The following is a 26924-nucleotide window of genomic DNA, read 5'->3' on the forward strand; positions in this document are numbered from 1 at the left end:
CCCAAGATCCCTGCAGCCTAATGTGACTCTTACCTACACCTCCCAAACAACAACCCTCACCAACACCTAAACATCCAACACCAAGATCCCTACGCCCTAATGTGACTCTTACCTACACCTCCCAAACACCAACCCTCACCAACACCTAACATTCAAACCCAAGATCCCTGCAGCCTAATGTGACTCTTACCTACACCTCCCAAACAACAACTCTCACCAACACCTAACATCCAACACCAAGATCCCTGCACCCTAATGTGACTCTTACCTACACCTCCCAAACACCAACTCTCACCAACACCTAACATCCAAAACCAAGATCCCTACACCCTAATGTGACTCTTACCTACACCTCCCAAACACCAACCCTCACCAACACCTAACATCCAAACCCAAGATCCCTGCACCCTAATGTGACTCTTACCTACACCTCCCAAACAACAACCCTCACTAACACCTAACATCCAACACCAAGATCCCTGCGCCCTAATGCGACTCTTACCTACACCTCCCAAACATCAACCCTCACCAACACCTAACATCCAACACCAAGATCCCTGCGCCCTAATGCGACTCTTACCTACACCTCCCAAACAACAACAACCCTTACCAACACCTAACATCCAAACCAAGATCCCTGCACCCTAATGTGACTCTTACCTACACCTCCCAAACAACAACCCTCACCAACACCTAACATCCAACACCAAGATCCCTACAGCCTAATGTGACTCTTACCTACACCTCCCAAACAACAACCCTCACCAACACCTAACATCCAACACCAAGATCCCTGCGCCCTAATGTGACTCTTACCTACACCTCCCAAACAACAACAACCCTTACCAACACCTAACATCCAAACCAAGATCCCTGCACCCTAATGTGACTCTTACCTACACCTCCCAAACAACAACCCTCACCAACACCTAACATCCAACACCAAGATCCCTACAGCCTAATGTGACTCTTACCTACACCTCCCAAACAACAACCCTCACCAACACCTAACATCCAACACCAAGATCCCTGCGCCCTAATGTGACTCTTACCTACACCTCCCAAACAGCAACCCTCACCAACACCTAACATCTAACACCAAGATCCCTGCGCCCTAATGTGACTCTTACCTACACCTCCCAAACAACAACCCTCTCCAACACCTAACATCCAAACCAAGATCCCTGCGCCCTAATGTGACTCTTATCTACACCTCCCAAACACCAACCCTCTCCAACACCTAACATCCAACACCAAGAGCCCTACACCCTAATGTGACTCTTACCTACACCTCCCAAACACCAACCCTCACCAACACCTAACATCCAACACCAAGAGCCCTACACCCTAATGTGACTCTTACCTACACCTCCCAAACAACAACCCTCACCAACACCTAAACATCCAACACCAAGATCCCTACACCCTAATGTGACTCTTACCTACACCTCCCAAACACCAACCCTCACCAACACCTAACATTCAAACCCAAGATCCCTGCAGCCTAATGTGACTCTTACCTACACCTCCCAAACAACAACCCTCACCAACACCTAAACATCCAACACCAAGATCCCTACGCCCTAATGTGACTCTTACCTACACCTCCCAAACACCAACCCTCACCAACACCTAACATTCAAACCCAAGATCCCTGCAGCCTAATGTGACTCTTACCTACACCTCCCAAACAACAACTCTCACCAACACCTAACATCCAACACCAAGATCCCTGCACCCTAATGTGACTCTTACCTACACCTCCCAAACACCAACTCTCACCAACACCTAACATCCAAAACCAAGATCCCTACACCCTAATGTGACTCTTACCTACACCTCCCAAACACCAACCCTCACCAACACCTAACATCCAACACCAAGATCCCTGCGCCCTAATGCGACTCTTACCTACACCTCCCAAACATCAACCCTCACCAACACCTAACATCCAACACCAAGATCCCTGCGCCCTAATGCGACTCTTACCTACACCTCCCAAACAACAACAACCCTTACCAACACCTAACATCCAAACCAAGATCCCTGCACCCTAATGTGACTCTTACCTACACCTCCCAAACAACAACCCTCACCAACACCTAACATCCAACACCAAGATCCCTACAGCCTAATGTGACTCTTACCTACACCTCCCAAACAACAACCCTCACCAACACCTAACATCCAACACCAAGATCCCTGCGCCCTAATGTGACTCTTACCTACACCTCCCAAACAACAACAACCCTTACCAACACCTAACATCCAAACCAAGATCCCTGCACCCTAATGTGACTCTTACCTACACCTCCCAAACAACAACCCTCACCAACACCTAACATCCAACACCAAGATCCCTACAGCCTAATGTGACTCTTACCTACACCTCCCAAACAACAACCCTCACCAACACCTAACATCCAACACCAAGATCCCTGCGCCCTAATGTGACTCTTACCTACACCTCCCAAACAGCAACCCTCACCAACACCTAACATCTAACACCAAGATCCCTGCGCCCTAATGTGACTCTTACCTACACCTCCCAAACAACAACCCTCTCCAACACCTAACATCCAAACCAAGATCCCTGCGCCCTAATGTGACTCTTATCTACACCTCCCAAACACCAACCCTCTCCAACACCTAACATCCAACACCAAGAGCCCTACACCCTAATGTGACTCTTACCTACACCTCCCAAACACCAACCCTCACCAACACCTAACATCCAACACCAAGAGCCCTACACCCTAATGTGACTCTTACCTACACCTCCCAAACAACAACCCTCACCAACACCTAAACATCCAACACCAAGATCCCTACACCCTAATGTGACTCTTACCTACACCTCCCAAACACCAACCCTCACCAACACCTAACATTCAAACCCAAGATCCCTGCAGCCTAATGTGACTCTTACCTACACCTCCCAAACAACAACCCTCACCAACACCTAAACATCCAACACCAAGATCCCTACGCCCTAATGTGACTCTTACCTACACCTCCCAAACACCAACCCTCACCAACACCTAACATTCAAACCCAAGATCCCTGCAGCCTAATGTGACTCTTACCTACACCTCCCAAACAACAACTCTCACCAACACCTAACATCCAACACCAAGATCCCTGCACCCTAATGTGACTCTTACCTACACCTCCCAAACACCAACTCTCACCAACACCTAACATCCAAAACCAAGATCCCTACACCCTAATGTGACTCTTACCTACACCTCCCAAACACCAACCCTCACCAACCCCTAACATTCAAACCCAAGATCCCTGTGCCCTAATGTGACTCTTACCTACACCTCCCAAGCAACAACAGCCCTCACCAACACCTAAACATCGAAAACCAAGATCCCTACACCCTAATGTGACTCTTACCTACACCTCCCAAACAACAACCCTCACTAACACCTAACATCCAACACCAAGATCCCTACGCCCTAATGTGACTCTTACCTACACCTCCCAAACACCAACCCTCACCAACACCTAACATCCAAACCAAGATCCCTGCGCCCTAATGTGGCTCTTACCTACACCTCCCAAACACCAACCCTCAACAACACCTAACATCCAAAACCAAGATCCCTACAGCCTAATGTGACTCTTACCTACACCTCCCAAACAACAACCCTCACCAACACCTAACATCCAACACCAAGATCCCTGCACCCCAAAGTGACTCTTACCTACACCTCCCAAACACCAACCCTCACCAACACCTAACATCCAACACCAAGATCCCTACACCCCAAAGTGACTCTTACCTACACCTCCCAAACACCAACCCTCACCAACACCTAACATCCAACACCAAGATCCCTACGCCCTAATGTGACTCTTACCTACACCTCCCAAACACCAACCCTCACTAACACCTAACATCCAACACCAAGATCCCTGCGCCCTAATGTGACTCTTACCTACACCTCCCAAACATCAACCCTCACCAACACCTAAACATCCAAAACCAAGATCCCTGCACCCTAATGTGACTCTTACATACACCTCTCAAACAACAACAACCCTCACCAACACCTAACATCCAAAACCAAGATCCCTGCGCCCTAATGTGACTCTTACCTACACCTCCCAAACACCAACCCTCACCAACACCTAAACATCCAACACCAAGATCCCTGCGCCCTAATGTGACTCTTACCTACACCTCCCAAACAACAACCCTCACCAACACCTAACATCCAACACCAAGATCCCTGCGCCCTAATGTGACTCTTACCTACACCTCCCAAACAACAACAACCCTTACCAACACCTAATATCCAACACCAAGATCTCTGCACCCTAATGGGACTCTTACCTACACCTCCCAAACAACAACCCTCACCAACACCTAAACATCCAAAACCAAGATCCCTGCACCCTAATGTGACTCTTACATACACCTCTCAAACAACAACAACCCTCACCAACACCTAACATCCAAAACCAAGATCCCTGCGCCCTAATGTGACTCTTACCTACACCTCCCAAACACCAACCCTCTCCAACACCTAACATCCAACACCAAGATCACTACACCCTAATGTGACTCTTACCTACACCTCCCAAACACCAACCCTCACCAACACCTAACACCCAACACCAAGAGCCCTACACCCTAATGTGACTCTTACCTACACCTCCCAAACAACAACCCTCACCAACACCTAACATCCAACACCAAGATCCCTGCGCCCTAATGGGACTCTTACCTACACCTCAAAAACAACAACCCTCACCAACACCTAAACATCCAACACCAAGATCCCTACACCCTAATGTGACTCTTACCTACACCTCCCAAACACCAACCCTCACCAACACCTAACATTCAAACCCAAGATCCCTGCAGCCTAATGTGACTCTTACCTACACCTCCCAAACAACAACCCTCACCAACACCTAAACATCCAACACCAAGATCCCTACGCCCTAATGTGACTCTTACCTACACCTCCCAAACACCAACCCTCACTAACACCTAACATCCAACACCAAGATCCCTGCGCACTAATGTGACTCTTACCTACACCTCCCAAACAACAACCCTAACCAACCCCTAACATCCAACACCAAGATCCCTGCACCCTAATGTGACTCTTACCTACACCTCCCAAACAACAACTCTCACCAACACCTAACATCCAACACCAAGATCCCTACACCCTAATGTGACTCTTACCTACACCTCCCAAACACCAACTCTCACCAACACCTAACATCCAAAACCAAGATCCCTACACCCTAATGTGACTCTTACCTACACCTCCCAAACACCAACCCTCACCAACACCTAACATCCAAACCCAAGATCCCTGCACCCTAATGTGACTCTTACCTACACCTCCCAAACAACAACCCTCACTAACACCTAACATCCAACACCAAGATCCCTGCGCCCTAATGCGACTCTTACCTACACCTCCCAAACATCAACCCTCACCAACACCTAACATCCAACACCAAGATCCCTGCGCCCTAATGCGACTCTTACCTACACCTCCCAAACAACAACAACCCTTACCAACACCTAACATCCAAACCAAGATCCCTGCACCCTAATGTGACTCTTACCTACACCTCCCAAACAACAACCCTCACCAACACCTAACATCCAACACCAAGATCCCTACAGCCTAATGTGACTCTTACCTACACCTCCCAAACAACAACCCTCACCAACACCTAACATCCAACACCAAGATCCCTGCGCCCTAATGTGACTCTTACCTACACCTCCCAAACAACAACAACCCTTACCAACACCTAACATCCAAACCAAGATCCCTGCACCCTAATGTGACTCTTACCTACACCTCCCAAACAACAACCCTCACCAACACCTAACATCCAACACCAAGATCCCTACAGCCTAATGTGACTCTTACCTACACCTCCCAAACAACAACCCTCACCAACACCTAACATCCAACACCAAGATCCCTGCGCCCTAATGTGACTCTTATCTACACCTCCCAAACACCAACCCTCTCCAACACCTAACATCCAACACCAAGAGCCCTACACCCTAATGTGACTCTTACCTACACCTCCCAAACACCAACCCTCACCAACACCTAACATCCAACACCAAGAGCCCTACACCCTAATGTGACTCTTACCTACACCTCCCAAACAACAACCCTCACCAACACCTAAACATCCAACACCAAGATCCCTACACCCTAATGTGACTCTTACCTACACCTCCCAAACACCAACCCTCACCAACACCTAACATTCAAACCCAAGATCCCTGCAGCCTAATGTGACTCTTACCTACACCTCCCAAACAACAACCCTCACCAACACCTAAACATCCAACACCAAGATCCCTACGCCCTAATGTGACTCTTACCTACACCTCCCAAACACCAACCCTCACCAACACCTAACATTCAAACCCAAGATCCCTGCAGCCTAATGTGACTCTTACCTACACCTCCCAAACAACAACTCTCACCAACACCTAACATCCAACACCAAGATCCCTGCACCCTAATGTGACTCTTACCTACACCTCCCAAACACCAACTCTCACCAACACCTAACATCCAAAACCAAGATCCCTACACCCTAATGTGACTCTTACCTACACCTCCCAAACACCAACCCTCACCAACACCTAACATCCAAACCCAAGATCCCTGCACCCTAATGTGACTCTTACCTACACCTCCCAAACAACAACCCTCACTAACACCTAACATCCAACACCAAGATCCCTGCGCCCTAATGCGACTCTTACCTACACCTCCCAAACATCAACCCTCACCAACACCTAACATCCAACACCAAGATCCCTGCGCCCTAATGCGACTCTTACCTACACCTCCCAAACAACAACAACCCTTACCAACACCTAACATCCAAACCAAGATCCCTGCACCCTAATGTGACTCTTACCTACACCTCCCAAACAACAACCCTCACCAACACCTAACATCCAACACCAAGATCCCTACAGCCTAATGTGACTCTTACCTACACCTCCCAAACAACAACCCTCACCAACACCTAACATCCAACACCAAGATCCCTGCGCCCTAATGTGACTCTTACCTACACCTCCCAAACAACAACAACCCTTACCAACACCTAACATCCAAACCAAGATCCCTGCACCCTAATGTGACTCTTACCTACACCTCCCAAACAACAACCCTCACCAACACCTAACATCCAACACCAAGATCCCTACAGCCTAATGTGACTCTTACCTACACCTCCCAAACAACAACCCTCACCAACACCTAACATCCAACACCAAGATCCCTGCGCCCTAATGTGACTCTTACCTACACCTCCCAAACAGCAACCCTCACCAACACCTAACATCTAACACCAAGATCCCTGCGCCCTAATGTGACTCTTACCTACACCTCCCAAACAACAACCCTCTCCAACACCTAACATCCAAACCAAGATCCCTGCGCCCTAATGTGACTCTTACCTACACCTCCCAAACACCAACCCTCTCCAACACCTAACATCCAACACCAAGAGCCCTACACCCTAATGTGACTCTTACCTACACCTCCCAAACACCAACCCTCACCAACACCTAACATCCAACACCAAGAGCCCTACACCCTAATGTGACTCTTACCTACACCTCCCAAACAACAACCCTCACCAACACCTAAACATCCAACACCAAGATCCCTACACCCTAATGTGACTCTTACCTACACCTCCCAAACACCAACCCTCACCAACACCTAACATTCAAACCCAAGATCCCTGCAGCCTAATGTGACTCTTACCTACACCTCCCAAACAACAACCCTCACCAACACCTAAACATCCAACACCAAGATCCCTACGCCCTAATGTGACTCTTACCTACACCTCCCAAACACCAACCCTCACCAACACCTAACATTCAAACCCAAGATCCCTGCAGCCTAATGTGACTCTTACCTACACCTCCCAAACAACAACTCTCACCAACACCTAACATCCAACACCAAGATCCCTGCACCCTAATGTGACTCTTACCTACACCTCCCAAACACCAACTCTCACCAACACCTAACATCCAAAACCAAGATCCCTACACCCTAATGTGACTCTTACCTACACCTCCCAAACACCAACCCTCACCAACACCTAACATCCAAACCCAAGATCCCTGCACCCTAATGTGACTCTTACCTACACCTCCCAAACAACAACCCTCACTAACACCTAACATCCAACACCAAGATCCCTGCGCCCTAATGCGACTCTTACCTACACCTCCCAAACATCAACCCTCACCAACACCTAACATCCAACACCAAGATCCCTGCGCCCTAATGCGACTCTTACCTACACCTCCCAAACAACAACAACCCTTACCAACACCTAACATCCAAACCAAGATCCCTGCACCCTAATGTGACTCTTACCTACACCTCCCAAACAACAACCCTCACCAACACCTAACATCCAACACCAAGATCCCTACAGCCTAATGTGACTCTTACCTACACCTCCCAAACAACAACCCTCACCAACACCTAACATCCAACACCAAGATCCCTGCGCCCTAATGTGACTCTTACCTACACCTCCCAAACAACAACAACCCTTACCAACACCTAACATCCAAACCAAGATCCCTGCACCCTAATGTGACTCTTACCTACACCTCCCAAACAACAACCCTCACCAACACCTAACATCCAACACCAAGATCCCTACAGCCTAATGTGACTCTTACCTACACCTCCCAAACAACAACCCTCACCAACACCTAACATCCAACACCAAGATCCCTGCGCCCTAATGTGACTCTTACCTACACCTCCCAAACAGCAACCCTCACCAACACCTAACATCTAACACCAAGATCCCTGCGCCCTAATGTGACTCTTACCTACACCTCCCAAACAACAACCCTCTCCAACACCTAACATCCAAACCAAGATCCCTGCGCCCTAATGTGACTCTTATCTACACCTCCCAAACACCAACCCTCTCCAACACCTAACATCCAACACCAAGAGCCCTACACCCTAATGTGACTCTTACCTACACCTCCCAAACACCAACCCTCACCAACACCTAACATCCAACACCAAGAGCCCTACACCCTAATGTGACTCTTACCTACACCTCCCAAACAACAACCCTCACCAACACCTAAACATCCAACACCAAGATCCCTACACCCTAATGTGACTCTTACCTACACCTCCCAAACACCAACCCTCACCAACACCTAACATTCAAACCCAAGATCCCTGCAGCCTAATGTGACTCTTACCTACACCTCCCAAACAACAACCCTCACCAACACCTAAACATCCAACACCAAGATCCCTACGCCCTAATGTGACTCTTACCTACACCTCCCAAACACCAACCCTCACCAACACCTAACATTCAAACCCAAGATCCCTGCAGCCTAATGTGACTCTTACCTACACCTCCCAAACAACAACTCTAACCAACACCTAACATCCAACACCAAGATCCCTGCACCCTAATGTGACTCTTACCTACACCTCCCAAACACCAACTCTCACCAACACCTAACATCCAAAACCAAGATCCCTACACCCTAATGTGACTCTTACCTACACCTCCCAAACACCAACCCTCACCAACCCCTAACATTCAAACCCAAGATCCCTGTGCCCTAATGTGACTCTTACCTACACCTCCCAAGCAACAACAGCCCTCACCAACACCTAAACATCGAAAACCAAGATCCCTACACCCTAATGTGACTCTTACCTACACCTCCCAAACAACAACCCTCACTAACACCTAACATCCAACACCAAGATCCCTACGCCCTAATGTGACTCTTACCTACACCTCCCAAACACCAACCCTCACCAACACCTAACATCCAAACCAAGATCCCTGCGCCCTAATGTGGCTCTTACCTACACCTCCCAAACACCAACCCTCAACAACACCTAACATCCAAAACCAAGATCCCTACAGCCTAATGTGACTCTTACCTACACCTCCCAAACAACAACCCTCACCAACACCTAACATCCAACACCAAGATCCCTGCACCCCAAAGTGACTCTTACCTACACCTCCCAAACACCAACCCTCACCAACACCTAACATCCAACACCAAGATCCCTACACCCCAAAGTGACTCTTACCTACACCTCCCAAACACCAACCCTCACCAACACCTAACATCCAACACCAAGATCCCTACGCCCTAATGTGACTCTTACCTACACCTCCCAAACACCAACCCTCACTAACACCTAACATCCAACACCAAGATCCCTGCGCCCTAATGTGACTCTTACCTACACCTCCCAAACATCAACCCTCACCAACACCTAAACATCCAAAACCAAGATCCCTACGCCCTAATGTGACTCTTACCTACACCTCCCAAACACCAACCCTCACCAACACCTAAACATCCAACACCAAGATCCCTGCGCCCTAATGTGACTCTTACCTACACCTCCCAAACAACAACCCTCACCAACACCTAACATCCAACACCAAGATCCCTGCGCCCTAATGTGACTCTTACCTACACCTCCCAAACAACAACAACCCTTACCAACACCTAATATCCAACACCAAGATCTCTGCACCCTAATGGGACTCTTACCTACACCTCCCAAACAACAACCCTCACCAACACCTAACATCCAAACCCAAGATCCCTGCACCCTAATGTGACTCTTACCTACACCTCCCAAACAACAACCCTCACTAACACCTAACATCCAACACCAAGATCCCTGCGCCCTAATGTGACTCTTACCTACACCTCCCAAACATCAACCCTCACCAACACCTAACATCCAACACCAAGATCCCTGCGCCCTAATGTGACTCTTACCTACACCTCCCAAACAACAACAACCCTTACCAACACCTAATATCCAACACCAAGATCCCTACAGCCTAATGTGACTCTTACCTACACCTCCCAAACAACAACTCTCACCAACACCTAACATCCAACACCAAGATCCCTACAGCCTAATGTGACTCTTACCTACACCTCCCAAACACCAACCCTCACCAACACCTAACATCCAACACCAAGATCCCTACAGCCTAATGTGACTCTTACCTACACCTCCCAAACAACAACCCTCACCAACACCTAACATCCAAACCAAGATCCCTGCGCCCTAATGTGACTCTTACCTACACCTCCCAAACACCAACCCTCACCAACACCTAAACATCCAAACCAAGATCCCTGCGCCCTAATGTGACTCTTACCTACACCTCCCAAACATCAACCCTCACCAACACCTAACATCCAAAACCAAGATCCCTACAGCCTAATGTGACTCTTACCTACACCTCCCAAACATACACCCTCACCAACACCTAACATCCAACACCAAGATCCCTGCGCCCTAATGTGACTCTTACCTACACCTCCCAAACACCAACCCTCACCAACACCTAACATCCAAAACCAAGATCCCTGCGCCCTAATGTGACTCTTACCTACACCTCCCAAACACCAACCCTCACCAACACCTAACATCCAACACCAAGATCCCTGCACCCTAATGTGACTCTTACCTACACCTCCCAAACAACAGCCCTCACCAACACCTAACATCCAACACCAAGATCCCTGCGCCCTAATGTGACTCTTACCTACACCTCCCAAACACCAACCCTCACCAACACCTAACATCCAACACCAAGATCCCTGTGCCCTAATGTGACTCTTACCTACACCTCCCAAACACCAACCCTCACCAACACCTAACATCCAACACCAAGATCCCTGCGCCCTAATGTGACTCTTACCTACACCTCCCAAACACCAACCCTCACCAACACCTAACATCCAAAACCAAGATCCCTGCGCCCTAATGTGACTCTTACCTACACCTCCCAAACAACAGCCCTCACCAACACCTAACATCCAACACCAAGATCCCTGTGCCCTAATGTGACTCTTACCTACACCTCCCAAACACCAACCCTCACCAACACCTAAACATCCAACACCAAGATCCCTGCGCCCTGATGTGACTCTTACCTACACCTCCCAAACACCAACCCTCACCAACACCTAACATCCAACACCAAGATCCCTGCGCCCTAATGTGACTCTTACCTACACCTCCCAAACAACAACAACCCTCACCAACACCTAACATCCAAACCAAGATGCTGATGTGACTCTTACCTACACCTCCCAAACACCAACCCTCACCAACACCTAACATCCAAAACCAAGATCCCTGCGCCCTAATGTGACTCTTACCTACACCTCCCAAACAACAGCCCTCACCAACACCTAACATCCAACACCAAGATCCCTGCACCCTAATGTGACTCTTACCTACACCTCCCAAACAACAACAGCCCTCACCAACACCTAAACATCCAACACCAAGATCCCTGCGCCCTAACACAACTTTTACCTACACGTCTTGTGCACAAGATCAAGTGGTTGAAGTGTCCCACTTTGTATGATAATGGAGCATTATTGATGATATGCTTGTGCGATTCTTTCCTCTTGTAATACGGTATGACTTACCCTCTCATAGAAGTCTCCTTTGATGAGGGCAGCGGTCACCCTGGCGATGAGGTCGGCGTCGGCAAGGAGTTGCTCTCGGCTCATACACAGTCGGGCAGCTTTGGCCGAGAGTCCAGCACGGAGATACATGTTTACAGCAGAGATAAGGTCCCCTTCCTGCTCCAGCACCTCGCCCGCCTTCTCTTCCTGCTGACTGTCTGACAAGTAGCGCAGATAGCTCCGCCGCAGGTTCTCCAGCTCAGGGTGACCCTGCGGAGAGGCCAATCATTCCATGCTTTTCTTTTATATTTAAACATTTGCAAAGTAGGTTGAAAGGACAATTGTTCATGTATCTTATCTCTCCCTGCCCTCAGAAGTTGTGTTCTGCCAGGAAAACTTTTATGGCTGTAATTTGCTTATCAAAGATGTTTACTATATTCCCGACAAGATAGACTATGTCACTTCCATGCCTAGAAATTAACTCTTTCAGCTAGCAAAATAAAAGTAAGCAAAAAAGCTTGGTTATGAAAATAGACATTTATCTTTTGTCACATGTGGCCTCGGGTACACAGGAAATGTGCGTGCAGCGTGGGGGGCCGACCCTTGGATGATATCTGGAGGGGGGCTGCAGGAAAACTCACGTACCTTAGCCTCAGCCACAGCAATGCATTCATCCCACATGTGTAGCTCCTGGTACATGGCCATGGCCTCAGTCACAGCATTCTGCACAGGGGAGAGAAGACACCTTCCATCACACACATGTCATCAGACACACCCAGTATCACTACCCCACCTATACTCACCTGCTCCAGGTACATCATCTCTGCCAGCTTGAAGTTATGCTCGAGCATCGCCAGTCTGGCCTGGACCTTGTAATTGCTGGTGCCATCTCCACCCTGCAAGCAAGGAATAGTATTATACACAGTCTCCTGCTGACCTCCCATGAGACCTCAGGCCAGGGCGTAGACCACTGACAACACACCCCTCCCATGAGACCCCAGCACAGGGAGGAGGCCCCTGACAACACACCCCTCCCATAAGACCTCAGGGCTGGAAGGAGCCCCCTGACAACACACCCCTCCCATGAGACCTCAGGCCAGGGCGGAGACCCCTGACAACACACGCTCCCATGAGACCTCAGGCCAGGGAGGAGCCCTCTGACAACACACCCTCCCATGAGACCTCAGGCCAGGGAGGAGACCCCTGAAAACACACCCCTACCATGAGTCCCCAGGCCAGGGCGGAGCCCCCTGACAACACACCCCTCCCATGAGACCTCAGGTCAGGGAGGAGCCCCCTGACAACACACCCTCCCATGAGACCTCAGGCCAGGAAGGAGCCCCCTGACAACACACCCCTCCCATGAGACCTCAGGTCAGGGAGGAGCCCCCTGACAACACACCCCTCCCATGAGACCCCAGCACAGGGAGGAGGCCCCTGACAACACACCCCTCCCATGAGACCTCAGGGCTGGAAGGAGCCCCCTGACAACACACCCCTCCCATGAGACCTCAGGCCAGGGCGGAGCCCCCTGACAACACACCCCTCCCATGAGACCTCAGGCCAGGGCGGAGAACCCTGACAACACACGCTCCCATGAGACCTCAGACCAGGGAGGAGCCTCCTGACAACACACCCCTCCCATGAGACCTCAGGCCAGGGAGGAGACCCCTGAAAACGCACTCCTCCCATGAGACCTCAGGCCAGGGCGGAGCCCCCTGACAACACACCCCTCCCATGAGACCTCAGACCAGGGAGGAGCCCCCTGACAACACACCCCTCCCATGAGACCTCAGGCCAGGGCGGAGCCTCCTGACAACACACCCCTCCCATGAGACCTCAGACCAGGGAGGAGCCTCCTGACAACACACCCCTCCATGAGACCTCAGGCCAGGGAGGAGCCTCCTGACAACACACCCCTCCATGAGACCTCAGGCCAGGGAGGAGCCTCCTGACAACACACCTCTCCATGAGACCTCAGACCAGGGAGGAGCCCCCTGACAACACACCCCTCCCATGAGACCTCAGGCCAGGGCGGAGCCCCCTGACAACACACCCTCCCATGAGACCTCAGACCAGGGAGGAGCCCCCTGACAACACACCCTCCCATGAGACCTCAGGCCAGGGCGGAGACCCCTGACAACACACGCTCCCATGAGACCTCAGACCAGGGAGGAGTCCGACAACACACCCATCCCATGAGACCTCAGGCCAGGGCGGAGCCCCCTGACAACACACCCCTCCCATGAGACCTCAAGCCAGGGCGGAGACCCCTGACAACACACGCTCCCATGAGACAGACCAGGGAGGAGCCCCCTGACAACACACCCTCCCATGAGACCTCAGGCCAGGGCGGAGACCCCTGACAACACACCCCTCCCATGAGACCTCAGGCCAGGGAGAAGCCTCCTGACAACACACCCCTCCATGAGACCTCAGGCTAGGGAGGAGCCTCCTGACAACACACCCCTCCCATGAGACCTCAGGCCAGGGCGGAGACCCCTGACAACACACCCCTCCCATTAAACCTCAGGCCAGGGAGGAGCCCCCTGACAACACACCCCTCCCATGAGACCTCAGGCCAGGGAGGAGCCCCCTGACAACACACCTTCCCATGAGACCTCAGGCCAGGGAGGAGCCCCCTGAGAACACAACCTCCCATGAGACCTCAGGCCAGGGCGGAGCCCCCTGACAACACACCCCTCCCATGAGACCTCAGGCCAGGGCGGAGCCCCCTGACAACACACCCTCCCATGAGACCTCAGACCAGGGCGGAGACCCCTGAAAACACACCCTCCCATGAGACCTCAGGCCAGGGCGGAGACCCCTGAAAACACAACCTCCCATGAGACCTCAGGCCAGGGCGGAGACCCCTGACAACACACCCCTCCCATGAGACCTCAGTCCAGGGCGGAGACCCCTGACAACACACCCCTCCTATGAGACCTCAGGTCAGGGCAGAGACCCCTGACAGCACACCCCTCCTATGAGACCTCAGGCCAGGGAGGAGCCCCCTGACAACACACCCTCCCATGAGACCTCAGGCCAGGGTGGAGCCCCCTGACAACACACCCCTCCCATGAGACCTCAGGCCAGGACGGAGACCCCTGAAAACACAACCTCCCATGAGACCTCAGGCCAGGGCGGAGATCCCTGACAACACACCCCTCCCATGAGATCTCAGGTCATGGCGGAGACCCCTGAAAACACAACCTCCCATGAGACCTCAGGCCAGGGCGGAGCCCCCTGACAACACACCCCTCCCATGAGACCTCCGGTCAGGGAGGAGCCCCCTGACAACACACCCTCCCATGAGACTTCAGGCCAGGGAGGAGCCCCCTGACAACACACCCCTCCCATAAGTCCCCAGGCCAGGGCGGAGACCCCTGAAACCACACCCCTCCCATGAGACCTCAGGCCAGGGCGGAGACCACGGACAACACACCCCTCCCATGAAACCTCAGACCATGGAGGAGCCCCCTGACAACACACCCTCCCATGAGACCTCAGGCCAGGGCGGAGACCACTGACAACACACCCTCCCATGAGACCTCAGGCCAGGGCGGAGACCCCTGACAACACACCCCTCCTATGAGACCTCAGGTCAGGGCAGAGACCCCTGACAACACACCCCTCCTATGAGACCTCAGGCCAGGGAGGAGCCCCCTGACAACACACCCTCCCATGAGACCTCAGGCCAGGGTGGAGCCCCCTGACAACACACCCCTCCCATGAGACCTCAGGCCAGGGCGGAGACCCCTGAAAACACAACCTCCCATGAGACCTCAGGCCAGGGCGGAGATCCCTGACAACACACCCCTCCCATGAGATCTCAGGTCAGGGCGGAGACCCCTGAAAACACAACCTCCCATGAGACCTCAGGCCAGGGCGGAGCCCCCTGACAACACACCCCTCCCATGAGACCTCCGGTCAGGGAGGAGCCCCCTGACAACACACCCTCCCATGAGACTTCAGGCCAGGGAGGAGCCCCCTGACAACACACCCCTCCCATAAGTCCCCAGGCCAGGGCGGAGACCCCTGAAACCACACCCCTCCCATGAGACCTCAGGCCAGGGCGGAGACCACGGACAACACACCCCTCCCATGAAACCTCAGACCAGGGAGGAGCCCCCTGACAACACACCCTCCCATGAGACCTCAGGCCAGGGCGGAGACCACTGACAACACACCTCCCATGAGACCTCAGGCCAGGGCGGAGACCCCTGACAACACACCCTCCCATGAGACCTCAGACCAGGGAGGAGCCCCCTGACAACACACCCTCCCATGAGACCTCAGGCCAGGGCGGAGACCCCTGACAACACACCCTCCCATGAGACCTCAGGCCAGGGCGGAGACCCCTGACAACACACCCCTCCCATGAGACCTCAGGCCAGGGAGGAGCCTCCTGACAACACACTCCTCCCATGAGACCTCATGCCAGGGCGGAGACCCCTGAAAACACACCTCTCCCATGAGACCTCAGACCAGGGAGGAGCCCCCTGACAACACACCCTCCCATGAGACCTCAGGCCAGGGAGGAGCCCCCTGACAACACACCCCTCCCATGAGACCTCAGGCCAGGGCGGAGACCCCTGACAACACACCCTCCCATGAGACCCCAGACCAGGGAGTAACCCCCAGACAACACACTCCTCCCATGAGACCTCAGGCCAGGGAGGAGACCCCTGACAACACACCCTCCCATGAGACCTCAGGCCAGGGCGGAGACCCCTGACAACACACTCCTCCCATGAGACCTCATGCCAGGGCGGAGCCCCCTGACAACACACCCCTCCCATGAGACCTCAGGCCAGGGAGGAGCCCCCTGACAACACGCTCCTCCCATGAGACCTCATGCCAGGGAGGAGCCCCCTGAAAACACACCCTCCCATGAGACCTCATGCCAGGGAGGAGCCCCCTGAAAACACACCCTCCCATGAGACCTCAGGCCAGGGCGAAGACCCCTGACAACACACCATCCCATGAGACCTCAGACCAGGGCGGAGACCCCTAACAACACACCCCTCCCATGAGACCTCATGCCAGGGAGGAGCCTCCTGAAAACACACCCTCCCATGAGACCTCAGGCCAGGGAGGAGCCCCCTGACAACACACCCCTCCCATGAGACCTCAGGCCAGGGCGGAGACCCCTGACAACACACCCCTCCCATGAGACCTCAGGCCAGGGCGGAGACCCCTGACAACACACTCCTCCCATGAGACCTCAGGCCAGGGAGGAGACCCCTGACAACACACCCTCCCATGAGACCTCAGGCCAGGGCGGAGACCCCTGACAACACACTCCTCCCATGAAACCTCATGCCAGGGCAGAGCCCCCGGACAACACACCCTCCCATGACCCCTCAGGCCAGGGAGGAGCCCCCTGACAACACACCCTCCCATGAGACCTCAGGCCAGGGAGGAGCCCTCTGACAACACACCCCTCCCATGAGACTTTAGGCCAGGGAGGAGATCCCTGACAACACACCCCTCCCATGAGACCTCAGGTCAGGGAGGAGCCCCCTGACAACACACCCTCCCATGAGACCTCAGGTCAGGAAGGAGCCCTCTGAAAACACACCCTCCCATGAGACCTCAGGAAAGGGCGGATACCCCTGAAAACACACCCTCCCGTGAAACCAAAGGCTAAGGGTGGAGTCTTCTGATAAAACAGCCACCAAAAGTATCTAAAGCTGTGGGAGGAGAATGGTAAAACAGCACCCCAGGAGAAGGAAAGCTGTGGGAGGAGCCTTCTGGTAACACAGCAACCCAGGAGACCAGAAGCTGTGGGAGGAGTCTCCTGGCAACAGCAACCCAGGAGACCAGAAGCTGTGGGAGGAGCCTCCTGGTAACCGCAACCCAGGAGACCCGAAGCTATGGGAGGAGCCTCCTGTAACACAGCAACCCAGGAGACCAGAAGCTGTGGGAGGAGCCTCCCGGTAACACAGTAACCCAGGAGACTGGAAGCTGTGGGAGGAGCCTCCTGGTAACAGCAACCCAGACAACACACCCCTCCCATGAGACCTCAGGTCAGGGCGGAGACCCCTGAAAACACAACCTCCCATGAGACCTCAGGCCAGGGCGGAGACCCCTGACAACACACCCCTCCCATGAGACCTCAGGCCAGGGCGGAGACCCCTGACAACACACCCCTCCTATGAGACCTCATGCCAGGGAGGAGCCCCGTGACAACACACCCCTCCCATGAGACCTCAGGCCAGGGAGGAGCCCCCTGACAACACACCCTCCCATGAGACCTCAGGCCAGGGCGGAGCCCCCTGACAACACACCCCTCCCATGAGACCTGAGACCAGGGAGGAGCCCCCTGACAACACACCCTCCCATGAGACCTCAGACCAGGGCGGAGACCCCTAAAAAACACACCCTCCCATGAGACCTCAGGCCAGGGCGGAGCCCCCTGACAACACACCCCTCCCATGAGACCTCAGGCCAGGGCGGAGACCCCTGACAACACACCCCTCCTATGAGACCTCAGGCCAGGGCGGTGCCCCCTGACAACACACCCCTCCCATGAGACCTCAGGTCAGGGCGGAGACCCCTGAAAACACAACCTCCCATGAGACCTCAGGCCAGGGCGGAGCCCCCTGACAACACACCCCTCCCATGAGACCTCAGGTCAGGGAGGAGCCCCCTGACAACACACTCCTCCCATGAGACCTCAGGCCAGGGCGGAGCCCCCTGACAACACACCCCTCCCATGAGTCCCCAGGCCAGGGCGGAGACCCCTGAAAACACACCCCTCCCATGAGACCTCAGACCAGGGTGGAGCCCTCTGACAACACACTCCTCCTATGAGACCTCAGACCAGGGAGGAGCCCCCTGACAACACACCCTCCCGTGAGACCTTAGGCCAGGGCGGAGACCCCTGACAACACACCCCTCCCATGAGACCTCAGGCCAGGGCGGAGACCCCTGACAACACACCCCTCCCATGAGACCTCAGGCCAGGGAGGAGCCCCCTGACAACACACCCCTCCCATGAGACCTCAAGCCAGGGTGGAGACCCCTGACAACACACCCCTCCCATGAGACATCAGGTCAGAGAGGAGCCCACTGACAACACACCCTCCCATGAGACCTCAGACCAGGGAGGAGCCCCCTGACAACACACCCCTCCATGAGACCTCAGGTCAGGGAGGAGCCACCTGACAACACACCCTCCCATGAGACCTCAGGCCAGGGAGGAGCACCCTGACAACACACCCTCCCATAAGACCTCAGGTCAGGGAGGAGCCCCCTGACAACACACTCCTCCCATGAGACCTCAGGCCAGGGCGGAGCCCCCTGACAACACACCCCTCCCATGAGTCCCCAGGCCAGGGCGGAGACCCCTGAAAACACACCCCTCCCATGAGACCTCAGACCAGGGTGGAGCCCTCTGACAACACACTCCTCCTATGAGACCTCAGACCAGGGAGGAGCCCCCTGACAACACACCCTCCCGTGAGACCTTAGGCCAGGGCGGAGACCCCTGACAACACACCCCTCCCATGAGACCTCAGGCCAGGGCGGAGACCCCTGACAACACACCCCTCCCATGAGACCTCAGGCCAGGGAGGAGCCCCCTGACAACACACCCCTCCCATGAGACCTCAAGCCAGGGTGGAGACCCCTGACAACACACCCCTCCCATGAGACATCAGGTCAGAGAGGAGCCCACTGACAACACACCCTCCCATGAGACCTCAGACCAGGGAGGAGCCCCCTGACAACACACCCCTCCATGAGACCTCAGGTCAGGGAGGAGCCACCTGACAACACACCCTCCCATGAGACCTCAGGCCAGGGAGGAGCACCCTGACAACACACCCTCCCATAAGACCTCAGGTCAGGGAGGAGCCCCCTGACAACACACCCTCCCATGAGACCTCAGACCAGGGAGGAGCCCCCTGACAACACACCCCTCCCATGAGACCTCAGGTCAGGGAGGAGCCCCCTGACAACACACTCCTCCCATGAGACCTCAGGCCAGGGCGGAGCCCCCTGACAACACACCCCTCCCATGAGTCCCCAGGCCAGGGCGGAGACCCCTGAAAACACACCCCTCCCATGAGACCTCAGACCAGGGTGGAGCCCTCTGACAACACACTCCTCCTATGAGACCTCAGACCAGGGAGGAGCCCCCTGACAACACACCCTCCCGTGAGACCTTAGGCCAGGGCGGAGACCCCTGACAACACACCCCTCCCATGAGACCTCAGGCCAGGGCGGAGACCCCTGACAACACACCCCTCCCATGAGACCTCAGGCCAGGGAGGAGCCCCCTGACAACACACCCCTCCCATGAGACCTCAAGCCAGGGTGGAGACCCCTGACAACACACCCCTCCCATGAGACCTCAGGTCAGGGAGGAGCCCCCTGACAACACACCCCTCCCATGAGACATCAGGTCAGGGAGGAGCCCACTGACAACACACCCTCCCATGAGACCTCAGACCAGGGAGGAGCCCCCTGACAACACACCCCTCCATGAGACCTCAGGTCAGGGAGGAGCCACCTGACAACACACCCTCCCATGAGACCTCAGGCCAGGGAGGAGCACCCTGACAACACACCCTCCCATAAGACCTCAGGTCAGGGAGGAGCCCCCTGACAACACACCCTCCCATGAGACCTCAGACCAGGGAGGAGCCCCCTGACAACACACCCCTCCATGAGACCTCAGGTCAGGGAGGAGCCCCCTGACAACACACCCTCCCATGAGACCTCAGGCCAGGGAGGAGCCCTCTGACAACACACCCCTCCCATGAGACTTTAGGCCAGGGAGGAGATCCCTGACAACACACCCCTCCCATGAGACCTCAGGTCAGGGAGGAGCCCCCTGACAACACACCCCTCCTATGAGACCTCATGCCAGGGAGGAGCCCCCTGACAACACACCCTCCCATGAGACCTCAGGTCAGGAAGGAGCCCTCTGAAAACACACCCTCCCATGAGACCTCAGGAAAGGGCGGATACCCCTGAAAACACACCCTCCCGTGAAACCAAAGGCTAAGGGTGGAGTCTTCTGATAAAACAGCCACCAAAAGTATCTAAAGCTGTGGGAGGAGAATGGTAAAACAGCACCCCAGGAGAAGGAAAGCTGTGGGAGGAGCCTTCTGGTAACACAGCAACCCAGGAGACCAGAAGCTGTGGGAGGAGTCTCCTGGCAACAGCAACCCAGGAGACCAGAAGCTGTGGGAGGAGCCTCCTGGTAACCGCAACCCAGGAGACCCGAAGCTATGGGAGGAGCCTCCTGTAACACAGCAACCCAGGAGACCAGAAGCTGTGGGAGGAGCCTCCCGGTAACACAGTAACCCAGGAGACTGGAAGCTGTGGGAGGAGCCTCCTGGTAACAGCAACCCAGGAGACCGGAAGCTGTGGGAGGAGCCTACTGTAACACAGCAACCCAGGAGACTGGAAGCTGTGGAAGGAGCCTACTGTAACACAGCAACCCAGGAGACTGGAAGCTGTGGAAGGAGCCTACTGTAACACAGCAACCCAGGAGACTGGAAGCTGTGGAAGGAGCCTACTGTAACACAGCAACCCAGGAGACCGGAAGCTGTGGGAGGAGCCTCCTGGTAACAGTAACCCAGGAGACCAGAAGCTGTGGGAGGAGGAGCTTCCTAGGAACATATGGAGCACTGTACATCTAGGTTCAGGACTAATCTCAAAAATATTATTAACCCGAGTATCTGCTTGTGCTTAAACAGTAACTGTCAGGCTGCAGAAGCTAATTTAAACCTCTATGCTCCTGTGTTAAACAGTTTAGAAGGAAGCCAAAAAGGCATTAGTGAAGATAAAAATCTCTCTTACCTTTGATGTGTGCTTATCAGCAAAGCTGTTATAGACCCAAAAGGACGCAAGCCGCATACTATACTGCAAAGCATTCTGGGGCCCTCCCCTTGGCTGCTAATGAGACGTTACAGCAGCTTGTAATCAGTCCAGCACGTAGCACTGATAAATCTCCGGGCAGAGTACACTGCAGGAGTCAGCTATTGTTCCTAGCCACATGGCTAATTAATATTCACTGCACACTGTGTTATTCAGTACGAGCTTTTCGGTGATCAGGAAGCAGGCAGGACATGACGACACATTTGACAGAAAAACATGGAGCCTGCCATGAGCTGTCAGGAGCATCTATCTCTGCATATACTATATACAAATTCTGTGAAATCCAAACGTGGACAGTGAAACGCATATGTAATGTAAGTACAGCCAATATTTAGCTACTGATATATGTGTTTATTTTCTCTGAGACCCTATACCTAACAGCTCCTCTTTAAAACAACATTTTATTGATTATCTGCAAAATGGCAATATATAATAATTGGTTCACACATTGTTAAAACCTTTTTCTAAAACCAAAGTTTGGACACATGAGCTTACATCTTTAAAATTCCCATCATCCTCATGAAGGTATGTCACCGCTTTGATCGCCCAGCCGGAGCCTATGCAGATCAAACGGTTACCCTTTCATGTGTGGATTCCTGTGGGCCCACCACCAGGCGCACACCCCGAGGCCTCCGCATGCATACACTGCACAGTGCACTATGTCGTTATGTTGCTCATTAGGATATCAGTCCGGTCAATATCTTCCCTGTTGTCCGGGATTATGGGGCCCACAAGATGGGGGATATGTGGTGGGATATTAGACAAGACAAGACAAATAACATTTATATTGCGCTTTTCTCCTTGCGGACTCAAAGTGCCAGAGCAGAGCAGCAGCCACTAGGGCGCGCTCTATTGGCAGTAGCAGTGTAAGGGAGACTTGCCAAAGGTCTCCTACTGAATTAGTGCTGGCTTACTGAACAGGCAGAGCCGAGAGTCGAACCCTGGTCTCCTGTGTCAGAGGCAGAGCCCTTAACCATTTTATTTTATTACTAGCACCTTTACTTCCCTGAAGGGTCTCACTGGCTTTTGCAGATCTAAACAATCCTCAAAGTAACAACAGGTCAGCCCAGAATGACAACCAGTGCTGCTGCAGCAGCTTCACTTTTTCCATAGCCAATCTTCAACATCTCCGATCACTGTAGAATAACAATTATCAGATGCCAGTTGTAAGCGTATTACTCACGGCCACCTGATCATCCAGCGTGCATTCTGTGCTTCTGAGGGAGCTATGCTCAGGATTTATGCGAACTCCACCACCCGACGCTATGTCCGCATCACCTCTTTCTGCACTCCACGCTCCCATCAGTATGCCATCAGCTTGTGGGGGATTCACAGTGCTGCCCGGCGTCCCGGGTATGTGAGCGCTCACACGTGTCTGTCTAGCCCCGCCCACTGACTCGTTTCGCCCCTCCCACAGGGCTTTTTCAAAGTGTCATGGGGTTTGGCTTTCCACGCAGCCTTCTCTCCTTATAGAGGCCGTCATCTGTAGCTGCCTGACTCCTCCCTGTTGTCACTCCACCATCTTCCTTTCTGGCATATAAGAGGGCAACATATACAAGTATTGGCATCTAGATAAGGCAGAATACAAGTCCATCAGATTCATTACTCCAAGTGTCATTTTTAATTACCTACATATCCCCGCTGTTTATTTCAGGAAGTACACCATATTCAAGTCAGAGTTTAACCCCTCAGAAATTCTCGTTCCCAGACGATATATCCAGGTTGCTTCAATCTTGTACAATTCGTTTTCTATGTCACTTTCCCTATGGGAGTATAATTGTTGTAGTTTTGATGGCCGTTACTATCGCCAGATCAGGGGCACGTCGATAGGGGCATCCTGTGCCCCAGCCTACGCTTGTCTCCATCTGGGGCTGTGGGAAAGGCAGGATGTGTACCCCATGGACCTCTTTCAGAGACATGTCCATCTCTGGCTGAGGTTCATTGATGACGTGCTCCTGGTCTGGCGAGGCACCAGGGAACAGCTAGGCTGCTTCATGGAGAAATTAAAAGAAAATGAGAGAAACCTTAATTTTACTTATGAGTGGAGTGAAAGGGAGCTTTCATTCCTGGATCTAAAAATTCGGAAAGAGGGGGAAAGACTGGTAACCTCCATCTACAGAAAACCCACAGCGGGGAACACACTTTTACATTATTCAAGTCACCACCTGGAATCACAAAAGAGAGCCGTCCCTAGGGGGCAGTTCTACAGACATCGCAGAAACTGTACCCTAGATGAAGATTTTGTTAGGGAAGGCCGGGAACTTAGTGAGAGATTGGTGGAAAGGGGTTACCCAAAGGAGTTGGTAGAGCAAGAATATCAAAAGGTACTTGAGAAAAAGAAGGAGGATTTGAGAAGGGGACGATCTCCACGTAAAAAAGTTGGGGGTGGGCAGGTAGAGGAGAAAAAGAAGGAACCACTGAGGTTCATTACAGCATATGGGTCACATTGGTACCCACTGCAAAAAATACTACAGAAGCATTGAGGTATATTGCTACTCGATAAAAGAATAAAGAAAGTGGTGGGGAAAGACCCTTTATGACTGCCAGAAAAGCCCCTAATTTAAAGAACAAACTGGTGAGAACGGAATATGTAAGTAAGGAAAAGGAGACGGTTAAACAAATTCCCTTGTAAATCTGGGATGTTCAGCTGTGGAGATTGCAATGTGTGTAGTCTAGTGGAGAGGACAAAAACATTCATGAATGCCAAAGGTACGAGAAGTTTTGAGATTAGGGACAATATAAATTGTAATTCCACAAGAGTGGTGTACTGTATTAAGTGTCCTTGTAATCTGATGTATATTGGAAAGACAAAACGTAGATTGGGTACCCGAATTGGGGAGCATGTGAAAAATATAGAGAAAGCAGAGAAGGATAGTCCTCTGGGGACACATTTTGCACGTTACCACAATAGGGATCCAAGTAAGCAGCGTTTTAAGGGGATCATAAAACAAAAACTGTCCCATAGGGGAGGTGACATAGAAAACGAATTGTACAAGATTGAAGCAACCTGGATATATCGTCTGGGAACGAGAATTTCTGAGGGGTTAAACTCTGACTTGAATATGGTGTACTTCCTGAAATAAACAGCGGGGATATGTAGGTAATTAAAAATGACACTTGGAGTAATGAATCTGATGGACTTGTATTCTGCCTTATCTAGATGCCAATACTTGTATATGTTGCCCTCTTATATGCCAGAAAGGAAGATGGTGGAGTGACAACAGGGAGGAGTCAGGCAGCTACAGATGACGGCCTCTATAAGGAGAGAAGGCTGCGTGGAAAGCCAAACCCCATGACACTTTGAAAAAGCCCTGTGGGAGGGGCGAAACGAGTCAGTGGGCGGGGCTAGACAGACACGTGTGAGCGCTCACATACCCGGGACGCCGGGCAGCACTGTGAATCCCCCACAAGCTGATGGCATACTGATGGGAGCGTGGAGTGCAGAAAGAGGTGATGCGGACATAGCGTCGGGTGGTGGAGTTCGCATAAATCCTGAGCATAGCTCCCTCAGAAGCACAGAATGCACGCTGGATGATCAGGTGGCCGTGAGTAATACGCTTACAACTGGCATCTGATAATTGTTATTCTACAGTGATCGGAGATGTTGAAGATTGGCTATGGAAAAAGTGAAGCTGCTGCAGCAGCACTGGTTGTCATTCTGGGCTGACCTGTTGTTACTTTGAGGATTGTTTAGATCTGCAAAAGCCAGTGAGACCCTTCAGGGAAGTAAAGGTGCTAGTAATAAAATAAAATGGTTAAGGGCTCTGCCTCTGACACAGGAGACCAGGGTTCGACTCTCGGCTCTGCCTGTTCAGTAAGCCAGCACTAATTCAGTAGGAGACCTTTGGCAAGTCTCCCTTACACTGCTACTGCCAATAGAGCGCGCCCTAGTGGCTGCTGCTCTGCTCTGGCACTTTGAGTCCGCAAGGAGAAAAGCGCAATATAAATGTTATTTGTCTTGTCTTGTCTAATATCCCACCACATATCCCCCATCTTGTGGGCCCCATAATCCCGGACAACAGGGAAGATATTGACCGGACTGATATCCTAATGAGCAACATAACGACATAGTGCACTGTGCAGTGTATGCATGCGGAGGCCTCGGGGTGTGCGCCTGGTGGTGGGCCCACAGGAATCCACACATGAAAGGGTAACCGTTTGATCTGCATAGGCTCCGGCTGGGCGATCAAAGCGGTGACATACCTTCATGAGGATGATGGGAATTTTAAAGATGTAAGCTCATGTGTCCAAACTTTGGTTTTAGAAAAAGGTTTTAACAATGTGTGAACCAATTATTATATATTGCCATTTTGCAGATAATCAATAAAATGTTGTTTTAAGCACAAGCAGATACTCGGGTTAATAATATTTTTGAGATAAGAATTGTATACAGGTACCCGAGTATCTCCCCCTAGAGGGTAGTGCATTATCAATTGGGATGTGGCCGCCAGAATAAGCATAGTACACAATTCTTAGGTTCAGGACTGATTCAAGCTGACATCTTCCAAAGAGACATACAAAT

At 52.5% G+C, this 26924-nt stretch overlaps 1 protein-coding gene across 1 annotated transcript in view; it reads right to left on the minus strand.

The window, feature by feature from the left end:
• The window catches only part of IFT172 (intraflagellar transport 172), a 619018-nt gene that overhangs the window by 314828 nt on the left and 277266 nt on the right, over positions 1 to 26924 (minus strand). The window contains exons 20-22 of the mRNA XM_068279802.1: positions 13309 to 13401; positions 13151 to 13228; positions 12527 to 12775 (exon numbers count right to left, since the gene is read on the minus strand). Of these exons, the coding sequence (XP_068135903.1) occupies positions 12527 to 12775; positions 13151 to 13228; positions 13309 to 13401 (420 nt within the window). The remainder of the gene's footprint in view (positions 1 to 12526; positions 12776 to 13150; positions 13229 to 13308; positions 13402 to 26924) is intronic.

This window comes from Hyperolius riggenbachi, chromosome 4 (genome assembly GCF_040937935.1).
Source record: "Hyperolius riggenbachi isolate aHypRig1 chromosome 4, aHypRig1.pri, whole genome shotgun sequence".
In the NCBI taxonomy this organism is placed as follows: Eukaryota; Metazoa; Chordata; class Amphibia; order Anura; family Hyperoliidae; genus Hyperolius; species Hyperolius riggenbachi.